The sequence below is a fragment of the Lontra canadensis genome, unplaced genomic scaffold (genome assembly GCF_010015895.1).
Source record: "Lontra canadensis isolate GAN:19392208 unplaced genomic scaffold, GSC_riverotter_1.0 scaffold1, whole genome shotgun sequence".
Classification (NCBI taxonomy): domain Eukaryota; kingdom Metazoa; phylum Chordata; class Mammalia; order Carnivora; family Mustelidae; genus Lontra; species Lontra canadensis.
In genome coordinates this window covers 100601927-100617749 of record NW_022630995.1, presented here as the reverse complement: position 1 = coordinate 100617749, position 15823 = coordinate 100601927, and the positions used below count along the sequence as shown (strand labels likewise).

Here is a 15823-nt window from a genome sequence, read left to right as displayed (position 1 = left end):
AGCTTACATCTATGTTACCTAAGACAGTTTGTTCCAGCAGGAGTACTGCACTGAAAGCTTCCCAGTTCACACAGGGAGTATGAGGTGGAGCTAGGACTTAATCTGTCTTGACCGCAAAGCCTGTGCTATCTACTGTACTACACTGTCTCTCAGAATGAAAGGAAATATTCTTCTTAGTCATAATATGTACTTAACACAGAAAGCTTACTTGACTTCTAAAGCAATTCCTCAATTGCTTTTACTAACAAGGAAACCTATATGATTGATACCTACTTTAATAATTTATAGAAAGAGCCAAATGGGGGTGATTGTTGCATTTATAACACCAGTAGGAAAGCCTGTCATGATAGAATGGAAAAGTGAGAAAAAGCAGAGTAATGATGACAACAATGTTAATAAAAATAATCACATCTTATTTGCTCTGTGCCAGGTATTGCTCTAAGTTATTCAGATATATTTATTTAACACAACAACTCTATGAGGCAGGTACTATTATAATTTTCATGTAATAGAGTTAAGGAAACAAGGAGGTTAGGTCATGACCCTAAGGTCAGTCACACAGCTGTAATTGGTAGAGTCACACACCTGAAACCCAGGGGATTTGGTTCCACATTCCATGCTCTTTACAGCTAGAGCTACTGAGTGTCTCTTTGTAGAAAGAAACCACTAGGGATGTTTGGGTGTATCAGTTGGTTAAGTGTCTGCTTCGGGTCAGGTCGTGATCGCAGGGTCCTGGGATAGAGTACAGCATTGGGCTCCCCGCTCAGCCGGGAGCCTGCTTCTCCCTCTGCCTGCCACTCCCCTGCTCCCCTTGCTTGTGTGCTCGCTCTATCTCACTGGCATATAAATAAAATCTTAAAAAGCAAACAAAAAACTAACAAAAACTCAAAAAAACTGCAACCTTATTTTGTTCCCAAGGTTACCAACTGAGCAGTGTTTCCATCATATTACTGTCAATTGATATTCTGAAGCCATCTGCGTCAGCAAAGAATTTAGTTAAATTTGCTCTTTGCTTATGCTTTTAAATGCAAATGAATGGGGATTTCAGTAAAGTACAATGTATTAATGAGTTCAAATCAATGTTTGATTCTATCCCGTCTTTATCTACAATCTGTCTCAAGAATTAAAGTGAAATATAGAGTTAGCCTATCTATCCTTTTTCTGTAGACTTAAAAAGATTGTTTCTTTTAAATATGTTCCAAGCTTATGTCACATAATATTTTGCTCAGAAAACACACATTCAGTGTGTTTGTTATATGTATTAATCTGGATTCACTTCTTAGAACTTCCCAGGATCACTTCCAGTTCCTCCAAGCATCAAGTACAGTTAGGAAAAGCTCAGCGTGATGGAAAAAGAGATCTCTTTAGATCTATTTAGGAAAGACATCCCAAGTAAGTGTTCTTTGATTAAAAACAAAACACAGGTACACTTTAGGGCAAGGTCTATATTTAGATCCCTTCTGGGCTTTTTTAAGTCATATTTTTATTATACTATCTTTCTTCCCTAGCTGGAATTATATACAGTGACCAAGGAAATGGTGAGCCAGAATAATGGAACAAAGGATCAAGGCGATTCACATCAGTAGAAGGCATCCTATTTTCAAAGTAGGCAGAGTTCGCCTTTTCAATGAGTCAGTTCTAACATATGTTTTCTTTCTTTCTGATTCCAGAAATAATGATTTTACTTTAATGGACAAACAGAGTTACTGTTAATATGCCTATACAGTCTGACAACAGATTCTTTCACCAGTGTTTAATGGTACTTTTATGTATGAAATTGGAAAGGTATTAAGTTTGCTTGATTTCAAAATGCACAATCAGCATTTCCTATTTTTTTTTTTTTTAACAACTGACCAGAAAAAGTCTTTTAATCCTAATCAATAATCCTCTGTTTACTTTGGCCTCTGTTTAAGTTGGGAATGAGAGGAAAACATCTACAGGGTACAGACAGTGTCCCTAGTTTGTGAAACCAGCTTCTTTTTTGCTATTCAATGCCAAAAGAAAAAAATTTAATTTGATTTTCAAAAGGAAATCTCCCAGAAGCAAATATAAGAACTAAAGTACTATTTGCTCTTATAAAAAAATTATTTAAGTTTGGTAAGTTAGATGATGGTGATACTTTGAATTTGGGGGAAAGAAGGAAGGAGAAGTTTTAAATAAATCTAAGTATTTTTGTTATTATTTACTCAAAAGGATGAAGATTTTTCAACAACAGACAGATAGTGAAGTACCAAATATAGATCATCCACTAAAGATAAAAATCAGGTAGGTAATATTTTTCTTATTTCTCTTGAAAGTGCTTAATAAATGTGCAATCTTAAGGTACCTTTTTCTTTTTTCAAGGATTTATTTTTTTCTCATTTTTAAAAAATTTAAATTCAGCCAATTAACATACAATGTATTATTAGTTTCAAGGAGAGGTCAGTGATTCACCAGTCGTATATAATACCCGGTGCTGATTACAACACATGCTCTCCTTTCTTTTGTTCTTTGTATTTAGGCAAATTCATCTCTTGGATAACTCTAAGTGTATTTATTACCAGCAGTCACTTGTGCCTGCCTAAATGTATGAACAACAATAAATGCAGCAGAAGGGTTGGAGCCAATGAAATGCTGTTTGAAAAAAGTAGACTTTTCTACCTGAAAAATGTTTCCGTTTCTACAAAAATATAGTTTAGTTTTTTAGTTTCACAGATTGTTATATCCTAGGTAATCACATTATATTCATCTTCGCAACCACAGCAGCAAAGCTTAGACCATAGTTGAATTCCCTATTTCCACACTTAGCATTTAACACCTAGATTTACAAACTCTTTGCTTGTGAATATAATATATAGCTTAACTTCCTATCCCACACTATATGGCATGGAATTTCCCAGGAGTGGTATGTGCTCTCCCAAGGGAACTGTTTTTCCTTTCCTCAAACTGTCAAATGGTCAGTAAGCAGCTATGGATAGGAGAGAGCAAAGTTCCATGTGGATTACATCTTTGTGAAAATACAGATTCTCAAACACCTAACCAAGTAGCCCATATTGACTCTCTAGCAGCTGAAGATAAACAGGCCTGTCCTAAGATTGAAGGCAAATACGTTACTGCCCCCACCTCATTTACCCTTTTGGTGGTATTACTGACTTAAAAGTAAACACAGCCATCTAGTATGCCCCAGGTGTGTATACCTACAATGCTGGAACAGCAGTTGTGGCAGTATATGAGTGACAGAATCCAAAGAAGGAAGTCAGGGCTCAAGAAGAGATTTTAAAAGCTTGGATGATTATTTTTGCAAATTATTATAAGACTGTCTCATTATCTTATAATTACATTTCATTGAGTGATTCTATTTATTTATTTCTGTACCTGGTAAATCAGAGAAGAGAAGAATGCACTCATTAAAGCCATTAGCCAAAAGCCGGTCCCGTAGCTGCTGGAGAATTGCTACTCCAATACAGAATGGGAAAGAGGAATTCCCAAGGAGTAAGGTATCCCAGAGGTGGAAAATTTTGTGCAGTGGAAATACATCTGTAATACAACAAAATATAAATATATTAATTACAATAAAAAAACAAAATAACAGAAATTAAAACAATAACAAGCTGTTTTACTAGACATATGACAAATGCCTTACGGTCAAAACTGTTTAAGAACACATAAACTGTTTTTATAAAATGTTTATAAATGCTATTTTTGGTTTGGTTTCATAAAATGTTTATAAAATTATTTTTATACAATATTTATTGTTTCTTAAGGCATCTTTAAAAATTGATAATCAGATTGGTCAAATAGATGACATTTTCTAACCTCCACCATTGATCCTGGTATAGTTGTTCCATTCATTATATTTCTTCCTAGAATTTTCTTGTTATACTATTTTCACAAGTTTACTTACCTAGATGAAATTTAGTCTTCTTTTAGATTGAGTGTTATTACATTTTTATTATGCATTCTAAATAATTGCTTTATTAAATTCCCATAAAAAGTTTATCTCATTTTTTGCAACTTTATTTTTTTACATTTAATGATAGTGCAGGTATCTTTTCAGGTAAATGCATACAGATCTACTCTAACTATGGTATTCCATATATCACTTGTACACATTTAAGCAGAATGTCCTCCATATTAATACCTGCAAGTGATTAAACTATTACACATCCACATAATCTGCCTAATTTCTAGAGGAATTCTAGGTTTAGAAATAGCAAAAATATTAGTTACTAGAGGATCTCTAAAAACTGAGTCTCATTTGGTTTGTAAAAGTTGCCTTCCCCAAAACTCTATTATATAAATACTATAGTTATTGTTAATTTCTTTTTCAACAGAGGGCAGAGATTGTATGGATGTCATGACATGTAAGATAGGCATCCTATACATCACTATGCAACACTCATCCTTTGCAATACTCTTTTTGTTACTCACCCTCAAAACAATTCACATTTCTCCCTACCCAACTCTATTACATTAGAATTACATTAGGATGCTTATAGAAATATATCTTTTAATATAACTGTAGCTATAATATACCGGGAAAAAAATGGAACTGTCCTTTTACTAATACAATATTGAAAGAAAAGGGAAAATGATACTTACGAGTAAACATGGTGAGAAACCAAGGGATGGCATAGAGCTATGGGTGGAAGAGGACGGGGTGCCAGGGATGGATAAAAAAGAAATAAAATATAATTACAACGATTATCAATAAGCTGAATGGTAAAAAATATTTGATGCTTTGGCCTATCCCACTGATTAAAATAAGAGTGAATGTTGATCATTATAATTATTACCACAAATACTCTCTTAAATAGTATTATCTCTTACAAATGCTGCAGACAACACTTCTGCCAAGGATTATTCCACAGAATGTCTTCATTTCATCAAAGAAAATACTCAAGACAATGTCTAACCCAAACACAATACTAGCAAGCCAATTCCAAGGGTGTACTTTCAGATTGTACAAAAACATTTCTAGGATTTTAATGGTCCTTATCAGTGTGGAGTTACCCTTAGTATTTTTGAGAATTGATAAGATGGTATTTGAAGAATGTCCAAAATGTCTTATAAAAAGGTGCTATGAAGCATATGCTTTCTATAACCACTCTCTAAATTAATACGAAGCTTCATAACAAACTAAAAGTAATAAGATCTAGAAATGAAATAATCTGGGTCAATAATTTGGGTCTATAGCTGAGTGACAAATTTATTTTCCTGTTTACTACCTAGGATGAAAATAAATACACACACACACATACACACACTTTCCATTAATTTCTTGACATTTTGAAAGTGAGAAATCACTCCTAATTTCTAAAAATAGAGTAAAATCTCCTTTGTCAGTATAGTAAGTATCAAAAATCAGTAATAATTTATAGAGAAATATGAAAAAGCTCTAATTTTATTTTACTTTCTGTATGAATGCTGTCTACCATTAGACAAAGATTTCTGTGCTACCTATAGGGTTTAAATAAATATTCTTTCAGCACCTATCAATTATGAATTTATCAGTAGAGTTGCATATGTCTTTGCATAGCACATGACTGAATATTTATGCTATTAAAATGCTGGTCAAGAATCCTAGGTATAATTATACACTATATCAAAATCTAAGTACTGTATATGGAGTAAAGCTCATTGCTCTCCACAAGATGATTTATATACATTGACACAGACAGAGTTCTTTCAAGTGACATTATAAAAGGAAAAACTGAAGAGTACCAAGGTATGTGACTTCACTGTAAAGAGTATGGATTGTAGAAAACAAAATACAACAAAATTAAATATTAGTTGCATCATTATTGTTTATCTTTTCTTTCTTTAAAGGACATGACATAAATTAAATTCTAATACCTCTACCCCCCTGATCAAAACCAATTATCCATTAGGAATCTTAAGTGAATTACTTCAGCTACACGCTAATAATCTGTTTTCCCACATAGGGAAGAGGGTATCATTGTATGAGGAATCTACACAAAGTAGGGAAGGAATTACTTCAAAAGATCAGAGGGAAAGCTTGCCAGGCTCACACAAAGCCAGGAAAAATTCATCTTACCACCAGTCAGAATAAAGAAACAAATTACTAAACAAACAAAAAACCTGTAATAAACAAGTAATTCGGTAGAGTACTCAAAAGAGAATATTGTCTTAGTAATATTAGCAAAATTATGCTCCCAAATTATGCTGTTGTGGTCTTATTTAATAAACTGTAAAAACAAGCTTTGAAAGGATCATATTGCTTAAATGTTAGTTAGCTACATCCCAAAATAAAGCTCAAGAATATTTATAAGAACATATAAATATCCAATATTCAACAAGGTAAAATTCACAATGACTGGAACCTAATAAAAAATAAATACTGATAGTGAAAAGTAGCAGAAAAAAGTGATCCATAATGAGGAGAAAAATAATTCAATCAAAATGCACACAGAAATGATATAAATGTTCGTAATACCAGGTAATGATGTTAAGATACTTTTTATAATGGTATTTCATATGTTCAAAAAGTTAAGGATGTTTATGTTAAGTAGAGACATGGCAGATAAAAAAAATCAAACGTTCAGAGATTAAAAGTACAATGTTTGAGATAAAAATATACATACTGGATGGGATTAAGAGCAGATCAGACACTGCAGATGAAAAAATTAGTAAACTTGAAAACCTTGAAATAGGAAGTACCCAAAATGAAACCAAGTCAGGAAAAATAGGACCAAAAAAAAAAAAAATAGCCCTAAGCATCAGTGAGCAACTTTAATCTGCTAAATACATATGTAGTTAAGAGATATGAAAAGAGAGAGAGAAAAGATGAGGGAACAGAAAAAAATATTTCAAGAAACAATAGCTGAACATTTTTCAAATTTGATGAAAACTATTAACTAATAGATCCAATAATCTCAAGATCCCCCAAAAAAGAACCATGAAGAAAACCACATCAAGGCACATCATATTCAAATTTCTCAAAATCAGTGGTAAAGAGAAAAATCTTACACCATAGCTAGAGAAAACACACACAAACACACACGCACATTATGTAAGAGTATCAATGAGAAGGTTCTTCTCAAAAATATTTTCTTGTCAGTGCCCAGCAAATGACAGTGTAGTAACATTTTTAAAGTATAAACATTTTAAAGTATTAAAAAAATCTGTCTATGTAGAATTGTATGCTCAGCAAAAGTATCTTTCAAAGACAAAAGGTAAAATAAGGACTCTTCCTCACACACACAAACTGAAAAAGTTCATCACTGCCAGCAATGCCAAAGAAGTCTTCCAGGCAGAAGGGAAATGATACCAGAGGGAAATCTAGATCTACACAAAATGAACAGACACAGGAATTGTAAATGTGTATGTGGTTGAATATAAGACTTTATTACAAAAAATCTTTAAAATAGTTGACTCTTTAAAGCAAAAATGGTAATTTATTGTGGGGTTTATAACATATGTAGAAATAAAATTTAGGACAACTATAACATAAACACTGGGAGGGGAAAACGGAAGTACATACTACCTGTGAAGTGATATAATATTACTTGAAAGCAAACTGCGGAAAGTTAAAGAATTATAATATAAACCAGAATTTCTTAACTTCACCACTATTCACATTTTAGGTTAGATAACTTTTGGTTGGGAATGTCCTTTGCATTTTCAGATTATTACGGCAATCCAGCCTCCACCCACTAGACGCCAGTAGTATTAGCCCAGTTTCATCAAAAATGTCTTCAGACATTGCCAAAAATCCTCTGGGAGGCAAAACTGTCTGTTTGAGGACCACTGTATCGATCCTAAGGAAACCAATTAGAAAACACAACAGAGTCATAGCTAATAGAAGACAGAGTAAGGGAGAACTCACTCTCTGCCTGACAGATGAAATAGCAGTGAATAAAACATATCCCCAGCCTGTAAGGAGTGTACTGTTCATTAAGGGCAGTAGATGCTCATTACATATTCTCTCAATTCATTTCATTTAGGTTCTTACCTCCACCTCACTATCAAAACTGTTCTTTGTCATAAAAGATTTCCACATTGCTAAATCTATAGCCAATTCTCATTCTCAATTCCTTTTTACCAATCATCAGGGTCTGCCAGTTAACTCCTCTTCCCTTCTCAACCTGCCTCTCCCATTTGACTTCCAAGATACCACATTCATCTCCTTTTCTTCTTACCCTTTTGACTGTTGCTCCATCTCCTTTGCTGGTTCTTCTTCATCCTCATGACTTAAATATTGGCATGCCCTATTTTCAGTCCTTAGACGTCTCCTCTTCTCTGTTTTTCTCCAAATGATTGTATAGTGTGAGGACTCTCCCATTTTTATAGCTCCATCCCAGACCTCTACCCTGAATTCCAAACCCACATGTCTAAATGCCAGCTTGACATTTCCACTTGTGTGTCTAACAGATATACATATAACATGTCCCAAACTGAACTCGGGAGACTACTTCAAAAATCTGTGCCTTCAAGCATAGTCTTCCAAATCTCAGTGAAGAGCAACTCTGTTCTAATTGCTCTGGTAAAAAATTCTGGAATCATTCTTGACTTCTCTTTCTCCTACACTGTACATCTACCATCAGCAATCCTGCTGGCTCTACCTTCAAAATTTATCCAGAATGTAAAAACTGCTTACCACCCCTACCACGAATTTCCTGATTCAAGCTACTCTTGCCTAGATTATTACAATAGCGCATGACTAACCTTTTAAAATTCCATCTTTGTTCCTCCTTGGGTTTCTTTTATCATAACAGCCAGAATGATCTTGTTAAAATGTCTAAATCAGAACATGGCATTCCTCTGGTCAACAGTATCCAGTGGCTTTCCACCACTGTAAAAGGAAAAGTCTTAACTATGCAATCCGGTTTGATGTAAAACCTGGTCCTCTTTGACTCTCATCTTCTTGTTCATCGAGCTCCTGTCACATTGGTCTCCTGGCTGCTTCTCCGACATCCCTGACATACTTCATACCTCAGGGCTTTAGCACTTGCTGTTGCTTCTGCTTCGATTGCTCTTTCACTCATTTCCTTAAGGCATTTATGTAAAAGTCACTTTTCTCATGAGGCTTTCCCTGACTTCCTTCCTTTCTCCTTTCTTTCTCTCTTCCCTTCCTATCCCTTCCCTTCGTCCTTTTCTGTTCTCCTTCCTCCCTCCCTCCCTTCCTTCTTTCTGTCCTCACCTCCTTTTTCTCCTCCCTCTCTCTTCCTCGAGTTTTAAGTTCCAGTTTACAGTGTTATATTAGTTTCTGGTGTACAATACAGTGATTCAGCACGTCCATACATCACTGGGTGTTCATCACACACGTGTGCTCCTTAACCCCCAACCCTTATTTAACCCATCCCACCAACTCCCTTGTCTATGTTATTTAAAAATTCACTTTCTTCTTCATCTGAGCACTTCACATTCATGTCCCTATTTTAGTTTTTTTTTCTCTTTAGTGTACTTACCACTACCCAACATATCACATAGTATATTTATCTTTTTTATTGTCTATCCCCCACTAGAATATGAATTTAATGAGGGCAGAGATTTTGTCTGTTTTTTTTTTTTTCCATTGACATGCCTACAGCCTAGGAAAATGGCACTGAAATATTTGTTGAAAGAAAGAATAAAATATATAATGAGGATAACTGAAAGGGATAGATTAAAAGATCCAAATATGAGATTATATACTTTCTTGAGAAGTTTTCAATAAATATGAAATAATAAGAGAATTAGCAAATCTTCCTTGGGTAAGAGATAGATATATATATATATCCTTCATATTAAATAGTGGAAAGTATTTAAACAACACTAAACTTAAAATTCTGAACTATATACTTATACTTTGACAACAATTATAAAAAGAATTATTAGAAACAAGTGAAATGAAGCATATTCTAATAATATTTGAAAAGTAAAAATTCAAGTTGAAAACATTTCTTTAATATAGAACAACTCCTAAGTGCTCACCAGCACCAGTCACCTCTTACCAACTTAATCCAGGTAAATAGATAGGTAATATATTCTGTGAAATGGTAGTACCTGTTATTTATTCTTTCTTTATTTCTTCCTTCTAAAATTTTAACTGACATCTTGATCTTAAGTAATTTCTTAGGGTATTGGTACATCTTCATAATACCGTCTAATACATGAGAAAGACAGCAATATAACATAATTTTGAATACTAGGCTAGTTCAGATTTTATTTAAAAAAACAATTAATGAAATATTTCATTTCAAATACTAAAAATATATAAAATTAGTTTTATTAGGTTAGAGATATTATTTGCTTTTCCTGATTTAAAGATGGAAACTGAAACCCAATGGAAAAAAAAAATACATGCTCTAGCTATTTCCTCCAGATCATTAAATTATTTTGCTCTGTTTGGCCTAGTGGTAGTCGACTAAGAGTCAGCTGAGTAAATACTGCCCCCTAGCTACATCAAGAAAGAATAGTGATATTCAGCATTTCAGGACATCTTTCCAAATGGTTTGGTTATATCAAAATTACAAATATCAATAGGAAAAACAAAGGTCGGAAGCTCACTACCTTGATTTTAAAAAGTAAAAAATTATGGCCTAAATAGTTGTAAATGTACACAAATGTAAAAGACTAAAAAAAGGAAACACTTCTTATAAACTCTGGATGAATCTTTTTGTCAAATGTATACTTATTTACATATTGCATATTGCCTCTCCTCTCTATTAATATTAATAACAATGAAATTGTTATTTTCATTATCATTTGTATGTAATATAATTGTTATTATAAAAGGGAATCCTTTTAGTTGACTTTCTTAAAAATCTACCTTCTAATGAGCATATTAGGTATTTTCTGTTTGCCTCAAGTCAGAAGTATGTCTACATTTAAGTTACCACTATAAAATACACTTTGACCATTAGTCATGCCTCATAATGACTCTCTGCATTAGGGAAATAAATATCTACCCACTCACGAAAGAACGCTTAAAAACTAACAGGTTTTTGGTGGTGGTGTTGTTTAGCAGGGATAGAGACTCTCACATATTTTCTTGATACTTTAAACTTAGTGATTTCTTTAAATCTTTATGATAGTTGTGAAGATTAGTTAATGGACCTAAAACACCTGGCAGAGGATGTATCAGACATCAGTATAGGAATTACAATGATCATTCTTAATAACAGTCCAGAAACTTGTTTTTTTAAAGTTTTTTAAATTTTATTTATTTATTTATTTGACAGAGAGAGAGATCACAAGTAGGCAGAGAGGCAGACAGAGAGAGAAAGGAGGAAGCAGGCTCTCCGCGGAGCAGAGAGCCTGATGCGGGGCTCGATCCCAGGACGCTGGGATAATGACATAAACTTTTGTAATAAAAAATGTATTTTAAGAACCCAAAAGGCTGAGGTTGCATGAAGCATCTAACAAAAGATTCACACACTCTGGAATAAGGAGTGCAGGAGTGGAAAGTAAGTAGAAGGGAACCCTAAGCACTGGGAATTGTACATGTTTTACAGGTTGGGATAGACTCAATAAAGGTGAAGCATAATCTAAGAAGGCTAAAGTATTTACCCTCCTGCTGGCTTGCAGAATCAACATTCCCCAGTCCCATGACACCTACTTTGAGTAAAAAAAAAAAAGTCAAATTTCCTTACATTAGTTCTGTTTCTTTTACTTTACAAATTCTCCATCCTTTATTTTGTCTATGTCTGACTTATTATCATCCTTTTAACTACATATAGTATAACAAAGATTGCTACAAAAGAAAATATTTGAAAATCAAGAAAATGCTCCATAAGACTTAACTGTTCTATTGTGCCACTCATTTTCAAAAGACCATTATCTCCTTCAATGATGAAAACAATGATGCTTTATGCTAAATCAGGGTAAATTCAGTAGAACAGGAAATTCAGTGGAATGGGAAAGGGTTTCACATGAACAACAAAAAAATATATAGTGAAAGCAAAAGCAGTACTAAACAGCTCTCCTTCTTTAGCAGTACTCCCCATCTTTTATTTTTAGAATTGTGGGGAAATACCTTACACCTTCTAAGAACAAAACCCACCTTCACTTCCATAACTGCCTTTATGGAATAATAATCCAGAGAAGAAAATTATAAATCTATTAAGATAACAGAGTGATTCACAAAGCAACTCTTTAGGATATTTTAAATAGAAAAAAATTACATTCTGATATTTTTGTAAACCAGTAATCTTTAAGCAAAAGACTGTTCTAAAATAAAGCTATTAGTATTACTGCCTTCTTATATAGGAAAACAACTGTGCTAGGTACTGTGGCAGATACAAAGAAATGTAAACACTTGGTTCATATATATGAAAAGATAGACGAAATAAAGTAGTATGGAACATGGTGCTATTGAATCAATACTATCTAGACTCCTTGCTAGGGTTTGAAGTCAAACTTAACTTAAATTTCCAGGATATGTATTCCCTGTTTTCTGACAATCAGAAAATTTTACTTATATCCAAATCATCTGACATTCTTCGACAGATTATTAATGGTGGATTCCCTCAATGATAATGCAAATTTACTTATTTATTTTTAACTATGATGATAATTTGTTTGGTTTGAGACTTAAAACTTCCTAAGAATCCAAATCTTCTTTCCCTATCTAACACATGCTCACACTGCATCATCACCATTTTTTATAAAGCATTTTCATAGATTTCAACTTATTTAAGGCTCGCAAGAGTCCTGTGGCTAGTCAAGATGGACATCATTTATTTTTTCTAATTTACCAATCAGTCACCTGAGGCTCAAGTGAGTCACTATGCCAAAATCACAGGTATATAACTTTTAAAGCAGGCACTAGACTCCAGGACTTCTAACTGCCAGTCTATTGTTCTTTACTACACAAGGATAGTAGAGAAGATAAAAATAAGTTGGGTTATAGGGCTTTTTTCCTACATAATTTATTATGTATAATAAGTTTATATACTCTTATATATATACTCTTAATATATATATTAATCACATATTAATTATAATATATATATAATACTCTTAATTGTGTATACTCTTAATTATATACTCTTGTATACTCTTCTTTTTTTTTTTTAAGATTTTATTTATTTATTTGAAAGAGAGAGATAACAAGTGGGCAGAGACTCAGGCAGAGAGAGAGGGAAGCAAGCTCCCTGCTGAGCAGAGAGCCCGATGCAGGACTCCATCCCAGGACCCTGGGATCATGACCTGAGCTGAAGGCAGAGGCTTAACCCACTGAGCCACTCAGGCGCCCCATTATATTCTGTATACTCTTACATACTATTTTTACATCATTTAAAATTTATAACATTTTAAATTCTATATCATTACATAATTAACAAAGTTGTTTAATCTTAATCTTTCATTTAAATGGAGTAAAGAGTTCCTCAGAGAGAAAGCTTTAATTTTTAAAATATTTCTACACCAAAGTTTCATGCAACTTAAGTGGATAAATGCTAAAGGTAGGTGTGTTTACAAAACAACTGGAAGGAAACAGATAATTAGAAAGAAAAAAAATCATTATATTTATTTATCTAATTTGTATTTATTCATCTAAAATGAAACTACATTGCAATTATTGAACAAAAAGGATAGCTGTTCTCCAATAAAGTTATGAGGTTTATTAATGTTTTGTTTAGATAACAGTGCTTTAAACATGCAGGTACAAGAAGAACCAGGAATTAGCTAGAATCAATTGGAGCTGTATTTGAAATCTAGAACCATTATTTACAAGATAGGTATCCTCTAGATTCATGCATAAGCAGTAAGTTCAAACCACATAGCACACTTCACAAATATACACTTTCAAAATAAGGAATATATAGAATAAAATTTTGAGTTGCTATGTTCATATTCTTACTCAAATTTTAATAATTTTCTGCTATGTCTTCATTCTACTTCTACAAATTACTACAAAATGACTTAAACATATAAAAACAATTAAAAAGGTGCATTGGACTCAGATGGTAAATGATTTTCTTTCTCTTGTATACAAAAGGTTATATTATGTCTTTTGCAAGTAATTATTTCCCCAATTCTAAAATAAAGAAAATCAAATTAAAAAATAAGTAACTGTATAATCATTTCTTTCTCTATTTTTATTTGACTTAAAATATTGAATCGAAAAACTACAAAGTAGAAATTAGTAATAAAATCAGTTGGACAATTTAACGGTTCTGAGATCCACAGTATTATTTTAGGGAAGGATTAGGTACTTTTCAATTCCAGAGTGCCTTTCCAATTATCTCAGTACTAAAAAACTTTTTAAAATTTTCAAACAAAATTAATTTACCTTAAGTAAAAGACTATAAGACCTGTTATGTAGCACTTTCTGGGAGATAGAAAAACACCTTTAAATTCAAGCAAATAAAAAAAAAAATCAAGCAAATAAAAATGGTGGCAATTCAAAGTGATGAGTGGCAATCTCTCCAAGTAAGGTGAGCAAGAAAGTCTTTATTGTTATTAATACCATGCTGCCTTTGGCAAAGTATTTATTCATTAACTGATGTAGCAAAATAATATATACAGTACAACTTGTAATAACATGCTTTTCTAAATGTAAATCATATTAATACAACCAAAGAATTAGTATGTGATCAGACTTTAACAATAAGTAGAACAAGAACACTTTATATGTATTATCTCATTTAATCATCACAGTGATCCTTTGAGGTAAGAGTTATTATAATCAACATTAATAGCAATAGGACTATGAATAAAAAACTAACAAGTATTTAGCTAGTAATTTGAAGAGTCAGGATTAGAACCCTGGTCCATTTGATGCCAGTGTCAGAATGCTTTCTCTCTATACCAGTTTTCTCAAGTTGTGGTCAGAGACTTCTGGGGATCTTCAAGACCCTCTAAGTGTACACATACTCAAAGCTGTTTTCACGATAATACTAAGGTATTTTTTATTCTTTGCAAAGCCACTGGTGTATAAAACTGCTGGTACCTTATTAAAAATCAAGGTCATGGCACTAATGTGTAACAGATTCTTGTGAAAAGTTTAAAATTAATAATTTTATTAAGTACCTTTTAAAATGTTTCATGAGACAAAATGGGAAGTATGCCTAAAACACATATTATGTTGAATTATAAAGATTGTTTTTAGAAAAAGCACTTGGGCAATCATTTGAGATGTGAGTTAAGGCAGGTGCTTTTTTTTCCCCCAAGAATACATTTTTTTTCCTTGCAAGCATGACATATAAACAATTATTTTTCCCAGGCTTTCATATTAGGCAACTAGTCCTCAAAAATGAATGAAGTGAGCCTGTCACTTCAAGAAAAAATTCTAGCAGTCAGGTGAATATTAAAATTTTAGAAAACATGTTCCGGCCACTGCGAGCTTGGCAGCTTTCCAATACTTAATGATTTTTTGGATGAGATCAATGGTCATATTAATGAATGTGATTTTTAAAAAATATTGTATAATGAAATGTTTCATAGTTAGATCTGCATAATTCAGTGAACCAATATTTTAAATGACCAACACATGACATTACAAAATCATGTGTGGGTAAAAGCCAAAGTGCAAGATACACTGATCAATTTGAATGAGACAGAGTATGAAAAGTTCATTGGTATGGTTTTAGATTTTACCTTGCAACTAGGCTTTAAGAAACTACCACTGTCTGAAAAAGTCCTTTGCCAATTACATGTCTGTATAAGTCCTAATTTTCTTCATACACTTCAACCAAAACAATGATTCACAACAGATTGAATTCAGAAGCAGATATGAGAATCTAGCTTTCTTCTATTAAACAGAGACTGCAAAAATATAAAATAACACCACTCCTCCATTATTTATTTATTTATTTATTTATTTATTTATTTTTGAAAGCAATTATTTTTCAGAAAAATACATTATTGTGGTTAACATGCAGTGGCTTTGCTGTCA

General features: G+C 32.8%; 1 protein-coding gene across 2 annotated transcripts in view; it reads right to left on the bottom strand.

Moving 5' to 3' along the window:
• Positions 1-15823, bottom strand: part of TBCK (TBC1 domain containing kinase) — a 207843-nt gene that overhangs the window by 84806 nt on the left and 107214 nt on the right. For both annotated transcript variants that reach the window (XM_032860374.1, XM_032860366.1), the window contains exons 21-22: positions 4582-4618; positions 3355-3516 (exon numbers count right to left, since the gene is read on the bottom strand). In XM_032860374.1, coding sequence (XP_032716265.1) covers positions 3355-3516; positions 4582-4618 — 199 coding nt within the window. The remainder of the gene's footprint in view (positions 1-3354; positions 3517-4581; positions 4619-15823) is intronic.